This window comes from Salvelinus namaycush, unplaced genomic scaffold, assembly GCF_016432855.1.
Source record: "Salvelinus namaycush isolate Seneca unplaced genomic scaffold, SaNama_1.0 Scaffold1344, whole genome shotgun sequence".
Classification (NCBI taxonomy): domain Eukaryota; kingdom Metazoa; phylum Chordata; class Actinopteri; order Salmoniformes; family Salmonidae; genus Salvelinus; species Salvelinus namaycush.
Window position 1 is genome coordinate 53,439 of NW_024058058.1, and position 16,870 is coordinate 70,308.

Sequence of the window (16,870 nt, forward strand, 5' to 3'; positions counted from 1 at the left end):
CAGACACCTTCCATTATTCAACACTTCCTCACTTGCTCTCCCCACATGAAATGCTTCCTATACAGAGAGCCTGTAGTGAACGGTTTAACTTTAATGAATGAAAAGCTGTAGGCATGAATTTGTCTAAAACACACAATGGTCGGGGGGTATATATATATGCATGTATGTAGCCGATCCCTTCAAACCACAACAAGTCAGGACCCTATTTGTTTTATTATCTGAGAAGGTGAACTGAGAAACTAACTGCACTGTAAAATGCTTCTGAATGGGTTATTGAATATTTCATGTGTTTTGTGGCTTTGACAGCACTTACTGGTGCAGTTGTGAGGTAGCATGAGAGTGTAGCTGCAGTGTCCAGGCAGGCATAGGCCTCTTTCAAAAAGGCACTCGCACATCTGACCAATCTTATTAAATATCGGTGATACTATCAAGAGCAGTGTGCGGTTTCCTTTTTCCTTCAGGCATAGGCATCTTACCTGCTGATTTGGCTAATGCTAGTCATTTACTTAGGTCTATAGGTTTAATAGCTCACAGTAAATACTACACTATCTGTATTAAAAGGCTTTAAATCGAGTCATTTCTATGAGCATACTCTGAAGCACACACACAGCGGGGTTGAACGGGCTAGTGGCCGATCGTTCGCTATGGAAGCCAACGGATGGAGGTAGCTTTCTATGCTGACATGCTAAAATGTCTGCTGTACCCTCCATAAAGAAGAAGAGTCCCTCTATGTAGAATGATGATGTAGGACTTCCTGTCTCTGAAGGTGTGAATGGCTGAAGGGGGGGGGGGGGGGGGGCAACTGCTAAGCCTGCTTCTTTACACACCAAATTAGTCCTATGAAATCATCGTTTTTAGGCCTAAACGTTTAGGTTCCCTGTGGTGATTTTCTACTAAGAGGCAAATAACTGATTTTCATGTCAGACAACGAGTGACTCTGTGCAGAATACTAAACACACATGTACTGTAGTATAAACTATGGGAAATCATTTCTGGAGGGTATAGATTTTACATCTCTTCTTATTGTCTCCCAACCTGAATGTAGCAATTTCAAAATATGTGAGTAGCAATTTAAAACTTCTGTTAAGATTGTTTTCATATTACGTCCATGGCACAAGGCAAAAGTCTGGCCATGCAATGTATAAAGCAGAATCTAGACAGTCAGTCACTAATATTACAAAATACCTGGGCTGGTTATCAATACGTTTTAAATATTGATATTATACTCCAATTTGGAAGCAAATAGTATCGTTATAGAATGCTACAATTGCACAGTAAACCTAACTACAGAACGATGGATTGGATTGAGGGACAAAACACTACGAGCTAGCTATGTTTAGGAAGTTGCATTTACTAGGCTGGATACTTACTGACAACATCGACCTCAGAGGCTCCAGACCCCCTCATCCGGAGATACATGAGGCCGAGCAGGAGGAAGAACAGGCAGGCGGCCATGAGCAAGAACATGGACAGGTAGTGGGCGCTGAACCCCCAACCACCGGTGGACGACCCCGCCTCCTCCCGCTTGAATTGCTGGAGCAGCTCATCCTCCGGCACCGTGTGCTTCTGCTTGAGACTCGCCTGGCTGTAGGCATGGTTGGGACCGCTATGATTTGAATGGTTGGATCGGTAAGTAGCGGATAGACTGTTGTAGTTGGAGAACCGTGGTCTCAGGCCGATGCTGAATCGGCTACTGCTGCTGCTAGTGGCGCCATCCCCGCTGTCGATGTGGTTTTTGTTGTAGGCGGAGGACGGGGAATTGTTGCCGCTGCTCTCCCCGGGGCTGCCGCGGTCGCTCTCCCCAGTCACAGCCGACACGTAGATGGCCCCCCTGGGGTAATGGCGTCGCAGCAAGCTCCCGCTCAGGGACGATTCGCCGGGGCCTCGCTTCTTTCCCTCTTCCTCTTCATCCTCCTCCCGGCCTCCCATCATGTCTAGTCGACTCCTACTAGCGCCAGGCGTGTCATTTTGCCTGATTTCCATGCCTAAAGTCGTTTCCTGGCCGCTCTCTGACCCCCTGGCACTTCTGTGGGGAGACGGCTTGGAGGAGTGACTCCGTCTGGAGTAGTGTTGCTGTAAACGCCGGTCTCGTTGACGGTCCTGCCCATATATTATCCCCCCTTCTTCCTCTTCCTCCTCTTCCGAATCCGAGTAATCCCCGACTACCTTACTACTGGTGTTCAGTGAGTAAGACGCCCTGTTCCCATTCAGAGACCGACTGTCTCTCTCCGTCTCCCCCTGAAAATCGCCTTCCTCTTCGGGCTCTTCGTCGTAACCCTTCACTTCCGCGGCCCGCGAGACCTCGAGGCTCGATTTTCCCCGGTCCACCCAGCCGAGAGAACCGGGTCCGCTTCTCCTCTCCTCCAGTAGCCCAGTGGGAGAGGAGTTGTTGCTGCTGGTACTCACAGCGACTCCCAGGCTCTTTCGAGTGGCGGAGGCAGCTCCCGTTGTAGACCTGATCTGCTGTTGTTGTTGGTACGCGGAGCCTCGGTCTCTCCTACCGCTGTGGTTCGCTCCTCGTTTTTTCTTCGGGTCGTCCACGTCCGATTCGTCCGAGCTAAAGCCCAATACGAACTTCCCCGCTCCACCAGTTCGCTTTTCGTTCAGGACCGGTCGACCACTGGGGCTCCGACTGCTAGGGCTCAGGTGCTTGACGTCACGGCTAGCTGGCCTGGCTCCGAATCCCGAAGCTCCCGCCGCTGTGTAGCTGCCGTTGCCACCGCCGCTACTGTTGTTGATGATGCTGCCACTGTTTCGGTTTTTCCCCGCCCTGGTTCCTTTCTGTTGTTGTTCCTCACGTAGTTTCTTTAGTTTTTTCAAATAAACCGGTCTCGTGTTCTCGGAAACCGGGCCTGGAATGAATCCAAAGCTCTTTAACTCAGAGAAAAGCTCATCGTCCGTTAGCTGCGCCGTCGCCATTTTTGCTCGAAAAACTCAAAGCTGTGACGGAAGTGACGAACAAATAGTAGACCCAGACAGAAAAAACTAAAAACCGTATCCTGAGTAAGTAAAGCTGTCTACAGGCAGGGGGCAGGCGTCTCAATGACCTGCTATAAGAACAGTCACGTCTAAATAGCAGGTTATATCTAGTGTCTGACAGAATTGTAAATGCGTCGTTTTACAAACACATTGTTTTACATGAATATTGATTTTGGAGGTTTACCTCGTAGGGGAGTCTAAAGGTTGATCCAATCAAATACATGGTTGGTGATAGCCGCATCTAGCTACTGTAGATACGATTTGTGTTTAGTCACGTACTCAGGGTCGCAGATGCAGTTGCAATGTACAGTGAAATACTTAAGCGCCGAGCTCCAACGGTGCATAATTCCTGTAATAGTCTATAGGAATCTATAGTGTATTGTTTATTGTCTATTGTGAGTACTCTAGACTGTTTTTGCATAAACCACCTAACGGTATGGTAAAAGGCCTAGTACATTTTTAATTTTGTAATTTTTTATTTCACCTTTATTTAACCAGGTAGGCTAGCTGAGAACAAGTTCTCATTTACAACTGTGACCTGGCCAAGATAAAGCAAAGCAGTGCGACACAAACAACAACACAGAGTTACACATGGAATAAACAAACATACAGTCAATAATACAATAGAAAACGTCTATATATAATGTGTGCATACATACTGTATGAGACTGTCTTGTCACCTTACATACTGTATGCATGTCATGTCACCTTTAGACCAGGTGAGGGTATGATTATGTGTGGAATAGGGTTGTAGGAAAGATAGTCTAAATTCATTTGAAGTTCACAAATAAAAATGTCATGATTAATACAAGTTGTAGGGCTACTGGTTTGAAACATTCTATTGTAGGAGTTTATTATGGGAAAAAATATATATATACATTTTTTTTATGTAACCTTCATTTAGGCAAGTCATTAATTAATGAAAATATATAATAAAAACGAATGGAGAAAAAAATCATTGTATACTCAGTGTAGCCTATGGCATTTGTTCTTCGGTAATCTAATGATATTGATTTGAAATATTTAATCATGAATAACACCAATTCTCATTGACAAAACTCTGTTGGAATGCAATAAAATAACACATGTCTGGCATTTCTGCATTTCTCGCCCGTTTCCACTCTAATATCCCAGACGAGTACCATCCTTTAGAATATGGGCACCAGGTGACATACCACAATCTGAAGTGTTTATCTTGGAGAGTTTATGGGCCTTATAAGACAAAGACCACACAGGAAGATGATTTGTCTTGAAGCCCCGCCCCCCCGGTCCCTCCCCCCTCTTCCTATTCTGGAGGCTTGAATTGAGTCAATGCAACAAACACATTTTTGTTTCAGAGAATAGGTCCGCTAGTTACATCATGCAACTCTCATCACCATGTTAATATTTTGTAGGCTATAATTTATAATGATTGTTATGTTTATTTTACTGGGATTCATCAGAAAAACGGATGTGTGGGTAAAAAAAAAAAATTATCAGGGAAAGATTAGACCACTACTCAGACCAATAAATAAGTGTTTATGGTGCCAGTTGTTTGTCAACATGTTACGCCATTTACTTCCTACCGCATGAATCAATAGGCAGGCATAGCCTAACTAAATGCGCACCAACTCTTTACTTCCCATGTCCCACTGCGCCACCGTGTGGCCACACATCCTCCCTGCAGCGCCCGCTGTGTACAAGTAGCTTGCGACGTAGCACAGGCGTCTCACTGTCAATGAAAGAGGCTCACTCACGGCATACCAGACTTGAGTACAGTGGCTAACCCAGCATACACAGACACACAATTTAACTACGAGGAGACCGAACGGAGATACATTTACAATTTAAAGGGTTAGATTTGAGAGGCTGCAACTCAGGATGGCTACAGAGACAGACTCTGTTTTTCTGTCCCCCATCAAAACGTGCTTTCTTCTACTTTTGGGTGGTTTGATGTCCAAAGCTGCGCAGGAGCAGCAGGGAAGTTTCTACATGTGGATTGATGCCAACCAAGCCAGAATCCTAATTGGTAAGTAGCGTTTATTTTTCAATTAATCCAATGTTACAGTGTCACTTGAATTAGCTTAAATGTGCATAGAAAAGATGGATTGTAACTTTAAAGGGATGAGTTCCATACACTGTGACCCCTTATTAAATTGGACTGAGTTAAACTTTTGTAGACACCCATGCGCTTTCGCATGTGTTTAAATGCTCTTGTTGAAATGTCAGTGTGCGTTACTGTGCAGGTTTTGAGGAGGATATCTTGATCGTGTCAGAGGGAAAGATGGCTCCATTCACAACTGACTTCAGAAAGGCCCAGCAGAGGATGCCTGCGATACCTGTCAATATCCAGAACGTCAACTTCACCTGGCAAGCGACTGAACAGGTAGGAGACGGTGATAGGGTCACAGTAGCCTATAGGCCTACTTTCATTTGAAAAGAGGAAAATGTGTATATTTGATTCCATTTATTGTAATACTTTTAGTGATCATCGATAGGCTATATCAAAGGCTATTGATCTGAGAACATGCGCGTAATTGTAGCCAGTGCGCAACGCGGTGCCCAGGGCGCAATTCTATATAGCGAAAAGGCTGCAATTAATTTTGTTTTTTAGAAAATAATGATTAAGGTTGTTTTTCTTATTATTTTGAATCGATATGTTAATAGCCAATGTTTAGTATGCATTGATTAACCACATTATGCATTTTAAAAACGAACTTCAAATGAAGAATGTCTTTGAAATTATTTTCTCGGTAAAGATCAATACACTAGGCAAGAGCCTAAACAAGGCAAGAGCCACTGACTATCCCCCGCACTTAAGCCTTCATTCAAAAACGAGTCCACATTTCTTCTGAACGATTGTTTCTCACGCTTTCCCTACATCAAAGACCCAATTCTGATCAAACAACTACGCCATTTTTGGAGGTTTAAAAAGAAGCCTATGCGCGCGGTAGCAGTAGATGATTGATTTTAAAAGAGCTTGAGCTCTCTAACCAGTTTCCTTTTTTTAATATTCTAATTCCCATTTCTTGCGGTATTTTACATGTCGGTGTCGTGGACCTTCCGCCACGGATCAAAGCGCCGGGGCGCCGCTAGGCCGCGTCTAGGACATGTGCCAAACATCTGGTCCATCTGCGCTTTTGAAAACATTGGTCAAATTCTCAGACGCGTGCCAGACCCATCCCGCGTTCTTTATTGGAACTGAGAAGGAGAAGAAGGTTCCATTTGGAATCGCTTTGTGCAATGAGGTGTCCTTGTTCATAAGCTTTGTTATGAGAAAAGCTTTGGCAATAACAGTCAGTGCAGTGGCAAAATTATTGTATTTATCTACACACACAAAAAATGCCTTGCAAACAAGTCTTCTCTCTCCTATAAGTGATTTGGTAACCTATTGTTGAGGCCATTGGACAATATTGACATTTATGTATAACACAAATAAAACGGTTATAAACTATTGATGATAATAATGTAATGAGGATGCAAATGTACCCACTTTTATGTTCAAATACATTGAGCCATATATATATATTTATTTATTTATTCATTCATTTATTTATATACAGTACCAGTCAAAAGTTTTGGACACACCTACTCATTCAAGGGTTTTTCTTATTTTTTTTTTTACTATTTTCTACATTGTAGAATAATAGTGAAGACATCAAAAGTATGAAATAAGTAACCCAAAAAGTTTTAAATCAAAATATATGTTATGTTTTAGATTCTACAAAGTAGCCATTCTTTGCCTTGATGTCAGCTTTGTAGACTCTTCGCATTCTCTCAACCAGCTTCACCTGGAATGCTTTTCCAACAGTTTTGAAGGAGTTCCCACATATACTGAGTACTTCACTATGCTGTCCATCTCATTCCAAACTATCTCAATTGAGTTGAGGTCGGGTGATTGTGGAGGCCAGGTCATCTGATGCAGCACTCCATCACTCTCCTTCTTGGTCAAATAGCCCTTACACAGCCTGGATTTGTTTTGGGTCATTGTCCTGTTGAAAAACAAATGATAGTCCCAGCACAAACCAGATGGGATGGGGTATCACTGCAGAATGCTGTGATGGCCATGATTGTTAAGTGTGCCTTGAATTCTAAATAGATGAGACAGTGTCACCAGCAAAGCACCCCCACACCATCACACCTCCTCCTCCATGCTTCACGGTGGGAACCACTCATGCAGAGATCATCTGTTCATCGACTCGGCAGTTGGAACCAAAAACCTCAAATTTGGACTCATCAGACCAAAGGACAGATTTCCATGTCTAATGTCCATTGCTCGTGTTTCTTGGCCCAACCAAGTCTCTTCTTCTTATTGGTGTCCTTTAGTAGTGGTTTCTTTACAGCAATTCGACCATGAAGGCCTGATTCACGCAGTCTCCTCTGAACAGTTGATGTTGAGATGTGTCTGTTACTTGAACTCTGTGAAGCATTTGTTTGGGCCGCAATTTCTGAGGTGCAGTTAACTCTAATGAACTTATCCTCTGCAGCAGAGGTAACTCTGGATCTTCCTTTCCTGTGGCTGTCCTCGTGAGAGCCAGTTTCATCATAGCGCTTGATGGTTTTTGTGACTGCACTTGAAGAAACGTTCCAAGTTCTTGAAATGTTTCATATTGACTGACCTTCATGTCTTAAAGTAATGATGGACTGTCGTTTCTCTTTCCTTATTTGAGCTGTTCTTGCTTTAAGAAGGCACACCTGTTAATTGAAATGCATTCCAGGTGACTACCTCATGAAGCTGGTTGAGAGAATGCCAAGAGTGTGCAAAGCTGTCATCAAGGCAAAGGGTGTCTACTTTGAATAATATAAAATGTATTTTGATTTGTTTAACACTTCTTTGGTTACTATATGTGTTATTTCATAGTTTTGATGTCTTCACCATTATTCTACAATGTAGAAAATAGTAAAAAATAAAGAAAAACCCTTGAATGAGTAGGTGTGTCCACATTTTTGACTGGTACTGTATAGTATATATACAGTATATATATACTTTTTGGGGCCCCCCCAGATAGCATATGAACCAGTGGAGGCTGCAGATGGGAGGACGGCTCATAATAATGGCTGGAATGGAGCCTAAATGAATCAGGAATGTGCAGGGCCAGCTATACCATAAAGGACCCCTGTTTATGTCCTCTTTACATGTAGTGAAGCAAGGCCACTCATAGTCTGGAAAGTTCTCTACTTTTGGAAGATTTAAACAAACAATATTGAAATCACCATTGTCACAACCATAAACTGTCAAATCCATCTATCTGCCTTATAGAATATGAATTTTGGATATAAAATATGTTACATTTAATTATGTTTTTTTGGTTCATAAAACAACTGATGGAAAAACTAAATTGCTACTGTGTATACTGCTTGAGTAAAGAAAACAAACTTTTTGTTAACTCCGTAAAACATGAACTCTTTCAGAATGTTGTCTAACGTCCGGGTGGGAATTTAACTTTTTTGGTCCACCAGACACTCACTGGCGTACCAGACACCTGTGGATCACCCTCAAATCAAATGTCACGTGCGCCGAATACAACAGGTTTAGTTAGACCTTACAGTGAAAATGCTTACGGACGAGCTCTTAACCAACAGGTGTAGGTAGACCTTACAGTAAAAATGCTTACTGACAAGCCCTTAACCAACAGGTGTAGGTAGACCTTACAGTAAAAATGCTTACTGACGAGCTCTTAACCAACAGGTGTAGGTAGACCTTACAGTGGAAATGCTTACTGACGAGCCCTTAACCAACAGGTGTAGGTAGACCTTACAGTGGAAATGCTTACTGACAAGCCCTTAACCAACAGGTGTAGGTAGACCTTACAGTGAAAATGCTTACTGACAAGCCCTTAACCAACAGGTGTAGGTAGACCTTACAGTGGAAATGCTTACTGACGAGCTCTTAACCAACAGGTGTAGGTAGACCTTACAGTGAAAATGCTTACTGACGAGCTCTTAACCAACAGGTGTAGGTAGACCTTACAGTGGAAATGCTTACTGACGAGCTCTTAACCAACAGGTGTAGGTAGACCTTACAGTGAAAATGCTTACTGACGAGCTCTTAACCAACAGGTGTAGGTAGACCTTACAGTGGAAATGCTTACTGACAAGCCCTTAACCAACAGGTGTAGGTAGACCTTACAGTGGAAATGCTTACTGACAAGCCCTTAACCAACAGGTGTAGGTAGACCTTACAGTGGAAATGCTTACTGACGAGCTCTTAACCAACAGGTGTAGGTAGACCTTACAGTGAAAATGCTTACTGACAAGCCCTTAACCAACAGGTGTAGGTAGACCTTACAGTGGAAATGCTTACTGACGAGCTCTTAACCAACAGGTGTAGGTAGACCTTACAGTGGAAATGCTTACTGACAAGCCCTTAACCAACAGGTGTAGGTAGACCTTACAGTGAAAATGCTTACTGACGAGCTCTTAACCAACAGGTGTAGGTAGACCTTACAGTGGAAATGCTTACTGACGAGCTCTTAACCAACAGGTGTAGGTAGACCTTACAGTGAAAATGCTTACTGACAAGCCCTTAACCAACAGGTGTAGGTAGACCTTACAGTGAAAATGCTTACTGACGAGCTCTTAACCAACAGGTGTAGGTAGACCTTACAGTGAAAATGCTTACTGACGGGCTCTTAACCAACAGGTGTAGGTAGACCTTACAGTGAAAATGCTTACTGACGAGCTCTTAACCAACAGGTGTAGGTAGACCTTACAGTGGAAATGCTTACTGACGGGCTCTTAACCAACAGATGTAGGTAGACCTTACAGTGAAAATGCTTACTGACGAGCTCTTAACCAACAGGTGTAGGTAGACCTTACAGTGAAAATGCTTACTGACGAGCCCTTAACCAACAGGTGTAGGTAGACCTTACAGTGAAAATGCTTACTGACGAGCTCTTAACCAACAGGTGTAGGTAGACCTTACAGTGGAAATGCTTACTGACGAGCTCTTAACCAACAGGTGTAGGTAGACCTTACAGTGAAAATGCTTACTGACGAGCCCTTAACCAACAGGTGTAGGTAGACCTTACAGTGAAAATGCTTACTGACGAGCTCTTAACCAACAGGTGTAGGTAGACCTTACAGTGAAAATGCTTACTGACGAGCTCTTAACCAACAGGTGTAGGTAGACCTTACAGTGAAAATGCTTACTGACGAGCCCTTAACCAACAGATGTAGGTAGACCTTACAGTGAAAATGCTTACTGACGAGCTCTTAACCAACAGGTGTAGGTAGACCTTACAGTGAAAATGCTTACTGACGAGCCCTTAACCAACAGGTGTAGGTAGACCTTACAGTGGAAATGCTTACTGACGAGCTCTTAACCAACAGGTGTAGGTAGACCTTACAGTGAAAATGCTTACTGACAAGCCCTTAACCAACAGGTGTAGGTAGACCTTACAGTGAAAATGCTTACTGACGAGCTCTTAACCAACAGGTGTAGGTAGACCTTACAGTGAAAATGCTTACTGACGGGCTCTTAACCAACAGGTGTAGGTAGACCTTACAGTGAAAATGCTTACTGACGAGCTCTTAACCAACAGGTGTAGGTAGACCTTACAGTGGAAATGCTTACTGACGGGCTCTTAACCAACAGATGTAGGTAGACCTTACAGTGAAAATGCTTACTGACGAGCTCTTAACCAACAGGTGTAGGTAGACCTTACAGTGAAAATGCTTACTGACGAGCCCTTAACCAACAGGTGTAGGTAGACCTTACAGTGGAAATGCTTACTGACGAGCTCTTAACCAACAGATGTAGGTAGACCTTACAGTGGAAATGCTTACTGACGAGCTCTTAACCAACAGGTTTAGGTAGACCTTACAGTGGAAATGCTTACTGACGAGCCCTTAACCAACAGGTGTAGGTAGACCTTACAGTGAAAATGCTTACTGACGAGCCCTTAACCAACAGGTGTAGGTAGACCTTACAGTGAAAATGCTTACTGACGAGCCCTTAACCAACAGGTGTAGGTAGACCTTACAGTGAAAATGCTTACTGACGAGCTCTTAACCAACAGGTGTAGGTAGACCTTACAGTGGAAATGCTTACTGACAAGCCCTTAACCAACAGGTGTAGGTAGACCTTACAGTGGAAATGCTTACTGACGAGCTCTTAACCAACAGGTGTAGGTAGACCTTACAGTGAAAATGCTTACTGACGAGCCCTTAACCAACAGGTTTAGGTAGACCTTACAGTGGAAATGCTTACTGACGAGCCCTTAACCAACAGGTTTAGGTAGACCTTACAGTGAAAATGCTTACTGACGAGCTCTTAACCAACAGGTGTAGGTAGACCTTACAGTGAAACTGCTTACTGACGAGCTCTTAACCAACAGGTTTAGGTAGACCTTACAGTGGAAATGCTTACTGACGAGCTCTTAACCAACAGGTGTAGGTAGACCTTACAGTGAAAATGCTTACTGACGAGCTCTTAACCAACAGGTGTAGGTAGACCTTACAGTGGAAATGCTTACTGACGGGCTCTTAACCAACAGGTGTAGGTAGACCTTACAGTGAAAATGCTTACTGACGAGCTCTTAACCAACAGGTTTAGGTAGACCTTACGAACATAAGAACACGATTGGTTAAGAGCCCATAAAACGGCAGCCATCTTTTATTCAAGGCAGGGGACCCACAAGCTCTGGGGGCCCATTCGAATGTCATCGGTCTAATTATTATTTTTTTTAAATTAATAAATCATTTTGACAGTAACCCTCCGAAAAAGTAATTCATAAACCTTTTTAATTTCCATATGTACTAGGAAGCTAAGTGTATGTTTCTTCTGCTTCAGGAATGTGACTGAAACAGTGAAAAAAGGAAACTGATTGAAAGTATAAGGGGATATCAGGTGAACGTCGTGATCAAAGCTACCAAGACGCCAGTGCAGTGAGGGAAGCTCACTCAGGTGTTCTACAGCCCATATCAGACCGAGAGCCTAACGCTTCTTAGACAGGCCTAGTTCTAAATGAGTTTTAGTTTAGAACGATCTCTCCGCAGCTGCGACAGTTACAGGGAGGGGGAAGAAAGGAAACAGCTTGATTGTCATAGCAACATCAGGGGAAAGTGGGCAAAAGGGAGTTGGAGTACAGCAGTTCTGTAACATCGTTAATAATTGAGACTCTCATTCTCCTTAATTGCTGGTCTCAACACGTTATGGAAATACATGAAGTGTACAGGAAGCTCTGGGGACAGGTCGTCTGGATACTGAACAGACAATACATTGGCAGATCCACACAGATTATCATCTTTAGCAGACAACAGTTCTTGAGGGACTGAACCAACAAACAAACAAAAACCGGTTTGGTTCATATCCGGTGAACCGATGTTTGAGTTGTGTGGTTACAATATCAACAGTTCCTTATCTCTCTGGTATACGTTGGTATGCATCATTCAAGACCACGTTTAAATGGACCTATAATGCACAATGCCTCTGGAAAGACTGTCTGGGGTGGCAATACTCAGTATAGAAAACAGTCGGGCCCACAACCTGGACCTAAAAGCTGTGGTGAAAACATTTGCACACACAAAAAAAGGAGGCTTCAGATCTCTCAAGTTGGATTTAATTTGATTTAATTTAATTGACCTTGAATATTGCAGCCCATTTGTGTCGGCTATTAGCCAGACAAAACCCCACTGAGGTCAACAGTAAATAGTGTCTGAATTTATCCTCAAGCCGACTACTTTTTCCCTCATTGTTAGGCTATTTGATGTGTAATATTTATAAAAGGTTTATAAATGGCATCTCAGTATGGTAAATAGCTATAGATGCTGTAGTGCACTGCATAATGAAACAATCCATAATGAGCCGGTGCTTTGAGGCTGGACTGACTACTGTTTGTCATTAATAGACTCGTTTTACTCACAACTTTCTACCCAAGCTGGGAGAGAGTGCGAGGACGGCTCGTGTCATGCAGGTTCAGGTAGTCTATATACCTTACGGGGTCCAGAGAAACTGCGTTACACCAGCAGACTCTGAGGCAGGTAGATTTTTTTTAAATCTGCCAGCCACTCAGATCTTTTTATACCAGACGGATTCTTTTTTTGCCATAGAGTGTACAAAACATTATAAACATCTTCTTAATATTGAGTTGCACCCCTTTTTTTCAGAACAGCTTCGATTCGTCGGGGCATGGACTCTACAAGGTGTCGAAAGTGTTCCACAGGGATGCTGGTCCATGTTGACCAATGCATCCCAAAGTTGTGTCAAGTTGGCTGGATGTCCTTTGGCTGGTGGACCATTCTTGATACACACAGGAAACTGTTGAGAGTGAAAAAACCCAGTTCAAAGGCACTTCAATCTTTTGTCTTGGGGTATAATTAATTAATGAATTATTATTTGATAAAATATATAATTTTGGCCTTTAATACTATAGCCCATATAAATGCATTTGATAACACATTCATAAACAGACAGTCAAAAAATAAATCATAAGGAATAAGGTTTTGAAGTGTCTGTCCTATATCTAGGAGACATAAGAAAGCTCAGGAAGGATATACAGTGTATATATTTTTGTTGGCATGAAACTACCTCCATACTGCCATTCATTTTTTAAACCGTTACCAGGTTCCTTCAGACGAGTCACTTGTAAACACCATCGTGTTCGTGAGAGTCTCATCTTTCCAAAAAAGTGGTCATATTAGTTTTGTAGGCCAACCCGTTCTAACGCTACAGACGTTTGTGAGAATCCTGATTTTGGAGATGTCTCCTGTCTGATAAACACCGCTCTAGCTCTGCCACCTTTCACCGCGGAAGTGCGACATCGGCGGATGCGATAGATTGAGACGTATCAAATGCACACAAAAAAAAACAGATATCTCTATTTTAAATTGATGGGTTTTGATGGGGATTTTTGATATTATGTTAATTAGATTGACACACGGCGGCGTCAATCGACTGTTAAGTATTAATGGACGGACCATTACCGTGGTAACAGCACTCTGTGGCAGTGTCAGGTATGAGAATCTCCGTGTCTCTTCGCTAGCAGCAGAGAGTTGCAGCAAACTCAAACTAATATTGAAAAACAACCTAGCATGTGAACAAAACGATGGAACTAGCCAAGAAACACCAGGGGGCTGAAAGATCTGATAGACTGGTTGTTTCTATTGGGGATTTTCAAATAAATCATTTTCCATATTTTACTCATGTTTGTTTTGAACTTTTATATTTTATATGTCTGTTTTGAGTAACCGTTGTCAACTCAGTCACCGATGGAGTCAATATTTTGTGTTATTCGGGAAAAATATTTGAGTCACTGTTCTGCGGAGGGGCCCCGCGAAACTGCAGCGTGACATATCATATCTGAATCATGAGTGAATGATCATCTTGAAATGGTTTTAAGGCACCAGTATTGTCCTCTGACAATAATAACTATCATCGTTTGGATTGTGGCATTTCACCTACATCCATAGGAAGTGAGATAAGAAACATTGTCTGTGTCCATAATGGCACCCTATTCCCTATATAGTGCACTACTTTAGACCAGAGCCCATGGCATCATATTCCATATATAGTGCACTACTTTAGACCAGAGCCCATAGAATCATATTCCATATATAGTGCACTACTTTTGACCAGGACCCATAGCATCATATTCCCTATATAGTGCACTACTTTTGACCAGAGCAAGGAATAGGGTGCCATTTGGGACACAGGCCTTGTGTTGAGAGAGCATTGTTCCCCTGCCACATGAAGGGGCTGTCTCTGTCAGGAGGAATCCCAGGGGCCACGCGTTACATTGTTATTAGGTCACAGAGCCATGACCTCACCGCTCCCTGGGTGGGAGGCCCCTGGACCACGGTGCCATTCATTCTTCTAGAAAGATCACCCTCTTCACCCTCTTCTCTTCTTCACCCTCTTCTCCTCTTTACCCTCTTCACCCTCTTCTCCTCTTTACCCTCTTCTCCGCTTCACCCTCTTCTCCTCCTCTTCACCCTCTTCTCCGCTTCACCCTCTTCTCCTCTTTACCCTCTTCACCCTCTTCTCCTCTTTACCCTCTTCTCCTCCTCTTCACCCTCTTCTCCGCTTCACCCTCTTCTCCTCTTCAACCTCTTCTCCCTCTTCTCCTCCGCTTCACCCTCTTCTCCTCTTCACCCTCTTCTCCTCCGCTTCACCCTCTCCTCCTCCTCCTGTTCACCCTCTTCTCCTCCTCCTCTTCACCCTCTTCTCCTCCGCTTCACCCTCTCCTCCTCCTCCTGTTCACCCTCTTCTCCTCCTCCTCTTCACCCTCTTCTCCTCCGCTTCACCCTCTTCTCCTCTTCTCCCTCTTCTCCTCCGCTTCACCCTCTTCTCCTATTTACCCTCTTCACCCTCTTCTCCTCTTGTTCACCCTCTCCTCCTCCTCCTGTTCACCCCCTTCTCCTCCTCCTCTTCTCCCTCTTCTCCTCCGCTTCACCCTCTTCTCCTCTTCACCCTCTTCTCCTCCGCTTCACCCTCTCCTCCTCCTCCTGTTCACCCTCTCCTCCTCATCCTCTTCACCCTCTCCTCCTCATCCCCTTCACCCTCTTCTCCTCCTGTTCACCCTCTCCTCCTCCTCCTGTTCACCCTCTTCTCCTCCTCCTCTTCTCCCTCTTCTCCTCCGCTTCACCCTCTCCTCCTCCTCCTCTTCTCCCTCTCCTCCTCATCCTCTTCACCCTCTCCTCCTCCTCCTGTTCACCCTCTCCTCCTCATCCTCTTCACCCTCTTCTCCTCCGCTTCACCCTCTCCTCCTCCTCCTCTTCACCCTCTTCTCCTCCTCCTGTTCACCCTCTCCTCCTCCTCCTGTTCACCCTCTCCTCCTCATCCTCACCCTCTTCTCCTCCTGTTCACCCTCTCCTCCTCCTCCTGTTCACCCTCTTCTTCTTCTCCTCTTCGCCTTCTTCTTCTCCCCCTTCTTCTCCTCTTCCTCTTTTAGATTCTTATTGTTTCTTCTCAATTCTTGCCTTCTTCATCTTCTTCTTTGTGTCTTCTTCATTTTCATCTTCTTCTTCTGATAGAGCTAGTGGTTTGTGAGGAGGATGGGAGAATTCTCTTATAAGTTAAAACAAGGAATCCACATACAGAAATCCCCATTGTGGGAGACTGCAACAAGTGTGTTGACATCCATAATAAACTGTAAACTTATTTTAGTCAAAGTAATGACCAATTTCTCTTCCTGATGAGATCATCTCTGGTGACAGCAAATTACAGAGAACGGCAGAGAGCGGAACGGACCAAAGCTTCCAGCTCCCTCCAAGCCAGCGCTGTGTACACACACACACACACACACACACACACACACACACACACACACACACACACACACACACACACACACACACACACACACACACACACACACACACACACACACACACACACACACACACAGTCTTGTACAGCTAACCTTGTGGGGACACACAATTCAGTCCCATTCAAAATCCTATTTTCCCTAACCCATAACTCTAAAACTAACCATAGCTCCTAACCCTTAACGTAATTCTGACCCGAACACTAATTCTAACCTTAACCCTAAACCCCCGAGAAATAACATTTGACCTTGTGGGGACTAACAAAATGTCCCCAGCTGGTCAACTTTTTGTTCGTTTACTATTCTTGTTAGGGACTTCTGGTCCCCACAAGAATAGTTAAACACGTCCACACACAAAACACACACACACACACTAAACATACAGAGATCGTAATCCGGTAATGGCATGTTGAGTCGGCAAATGAGAGTGGGAGAGAGAGAGAGAGAGAGAGAGAGAGAGAGAGGGAGAGAGAGATACAGAGAGAGAGGGCCCTTCTCTTTCCTGGGTTCTGTTACCCCTGTACTTCAAAGGCAGCCGGCGAGGCTTAGGAACAAAAGCCTGGGGCATGAAAGGCTGCATGGTGGAGAGTTATCTGTGTTGGTTATTACCATTCAGCTGCAGGATTAGCCTACTCTCCCGCTGC

At 43.8% G+C, this 16,870-nt stretch overlaps 1 protein-coding gene across 1 annotated transcript in view; it reads right to left on the reverse strand.

The window, feature by feature from the left end:
- LOC120036474 (inner nuclear membrane protein Man1-like) overlaps window positions 1-2,919 on the reverse strand; it is a 41,033-nt gene extending 38,114 nt beyond the window's left edge. The window contains exon 1 of the mRNA XM_038982910.1: window positions 1,371-2,919. Within this exon, the coding sequence (XP_038838838.1) occupies window positions 1,371-2,919 (1,549 nt within the window). The remainder of the gene's footprint in view (window positions 1-1,370) is intronic.
- Between the last annotated feature and the right edge of the window lie 13,951 nt (window positions 2,920-16,870).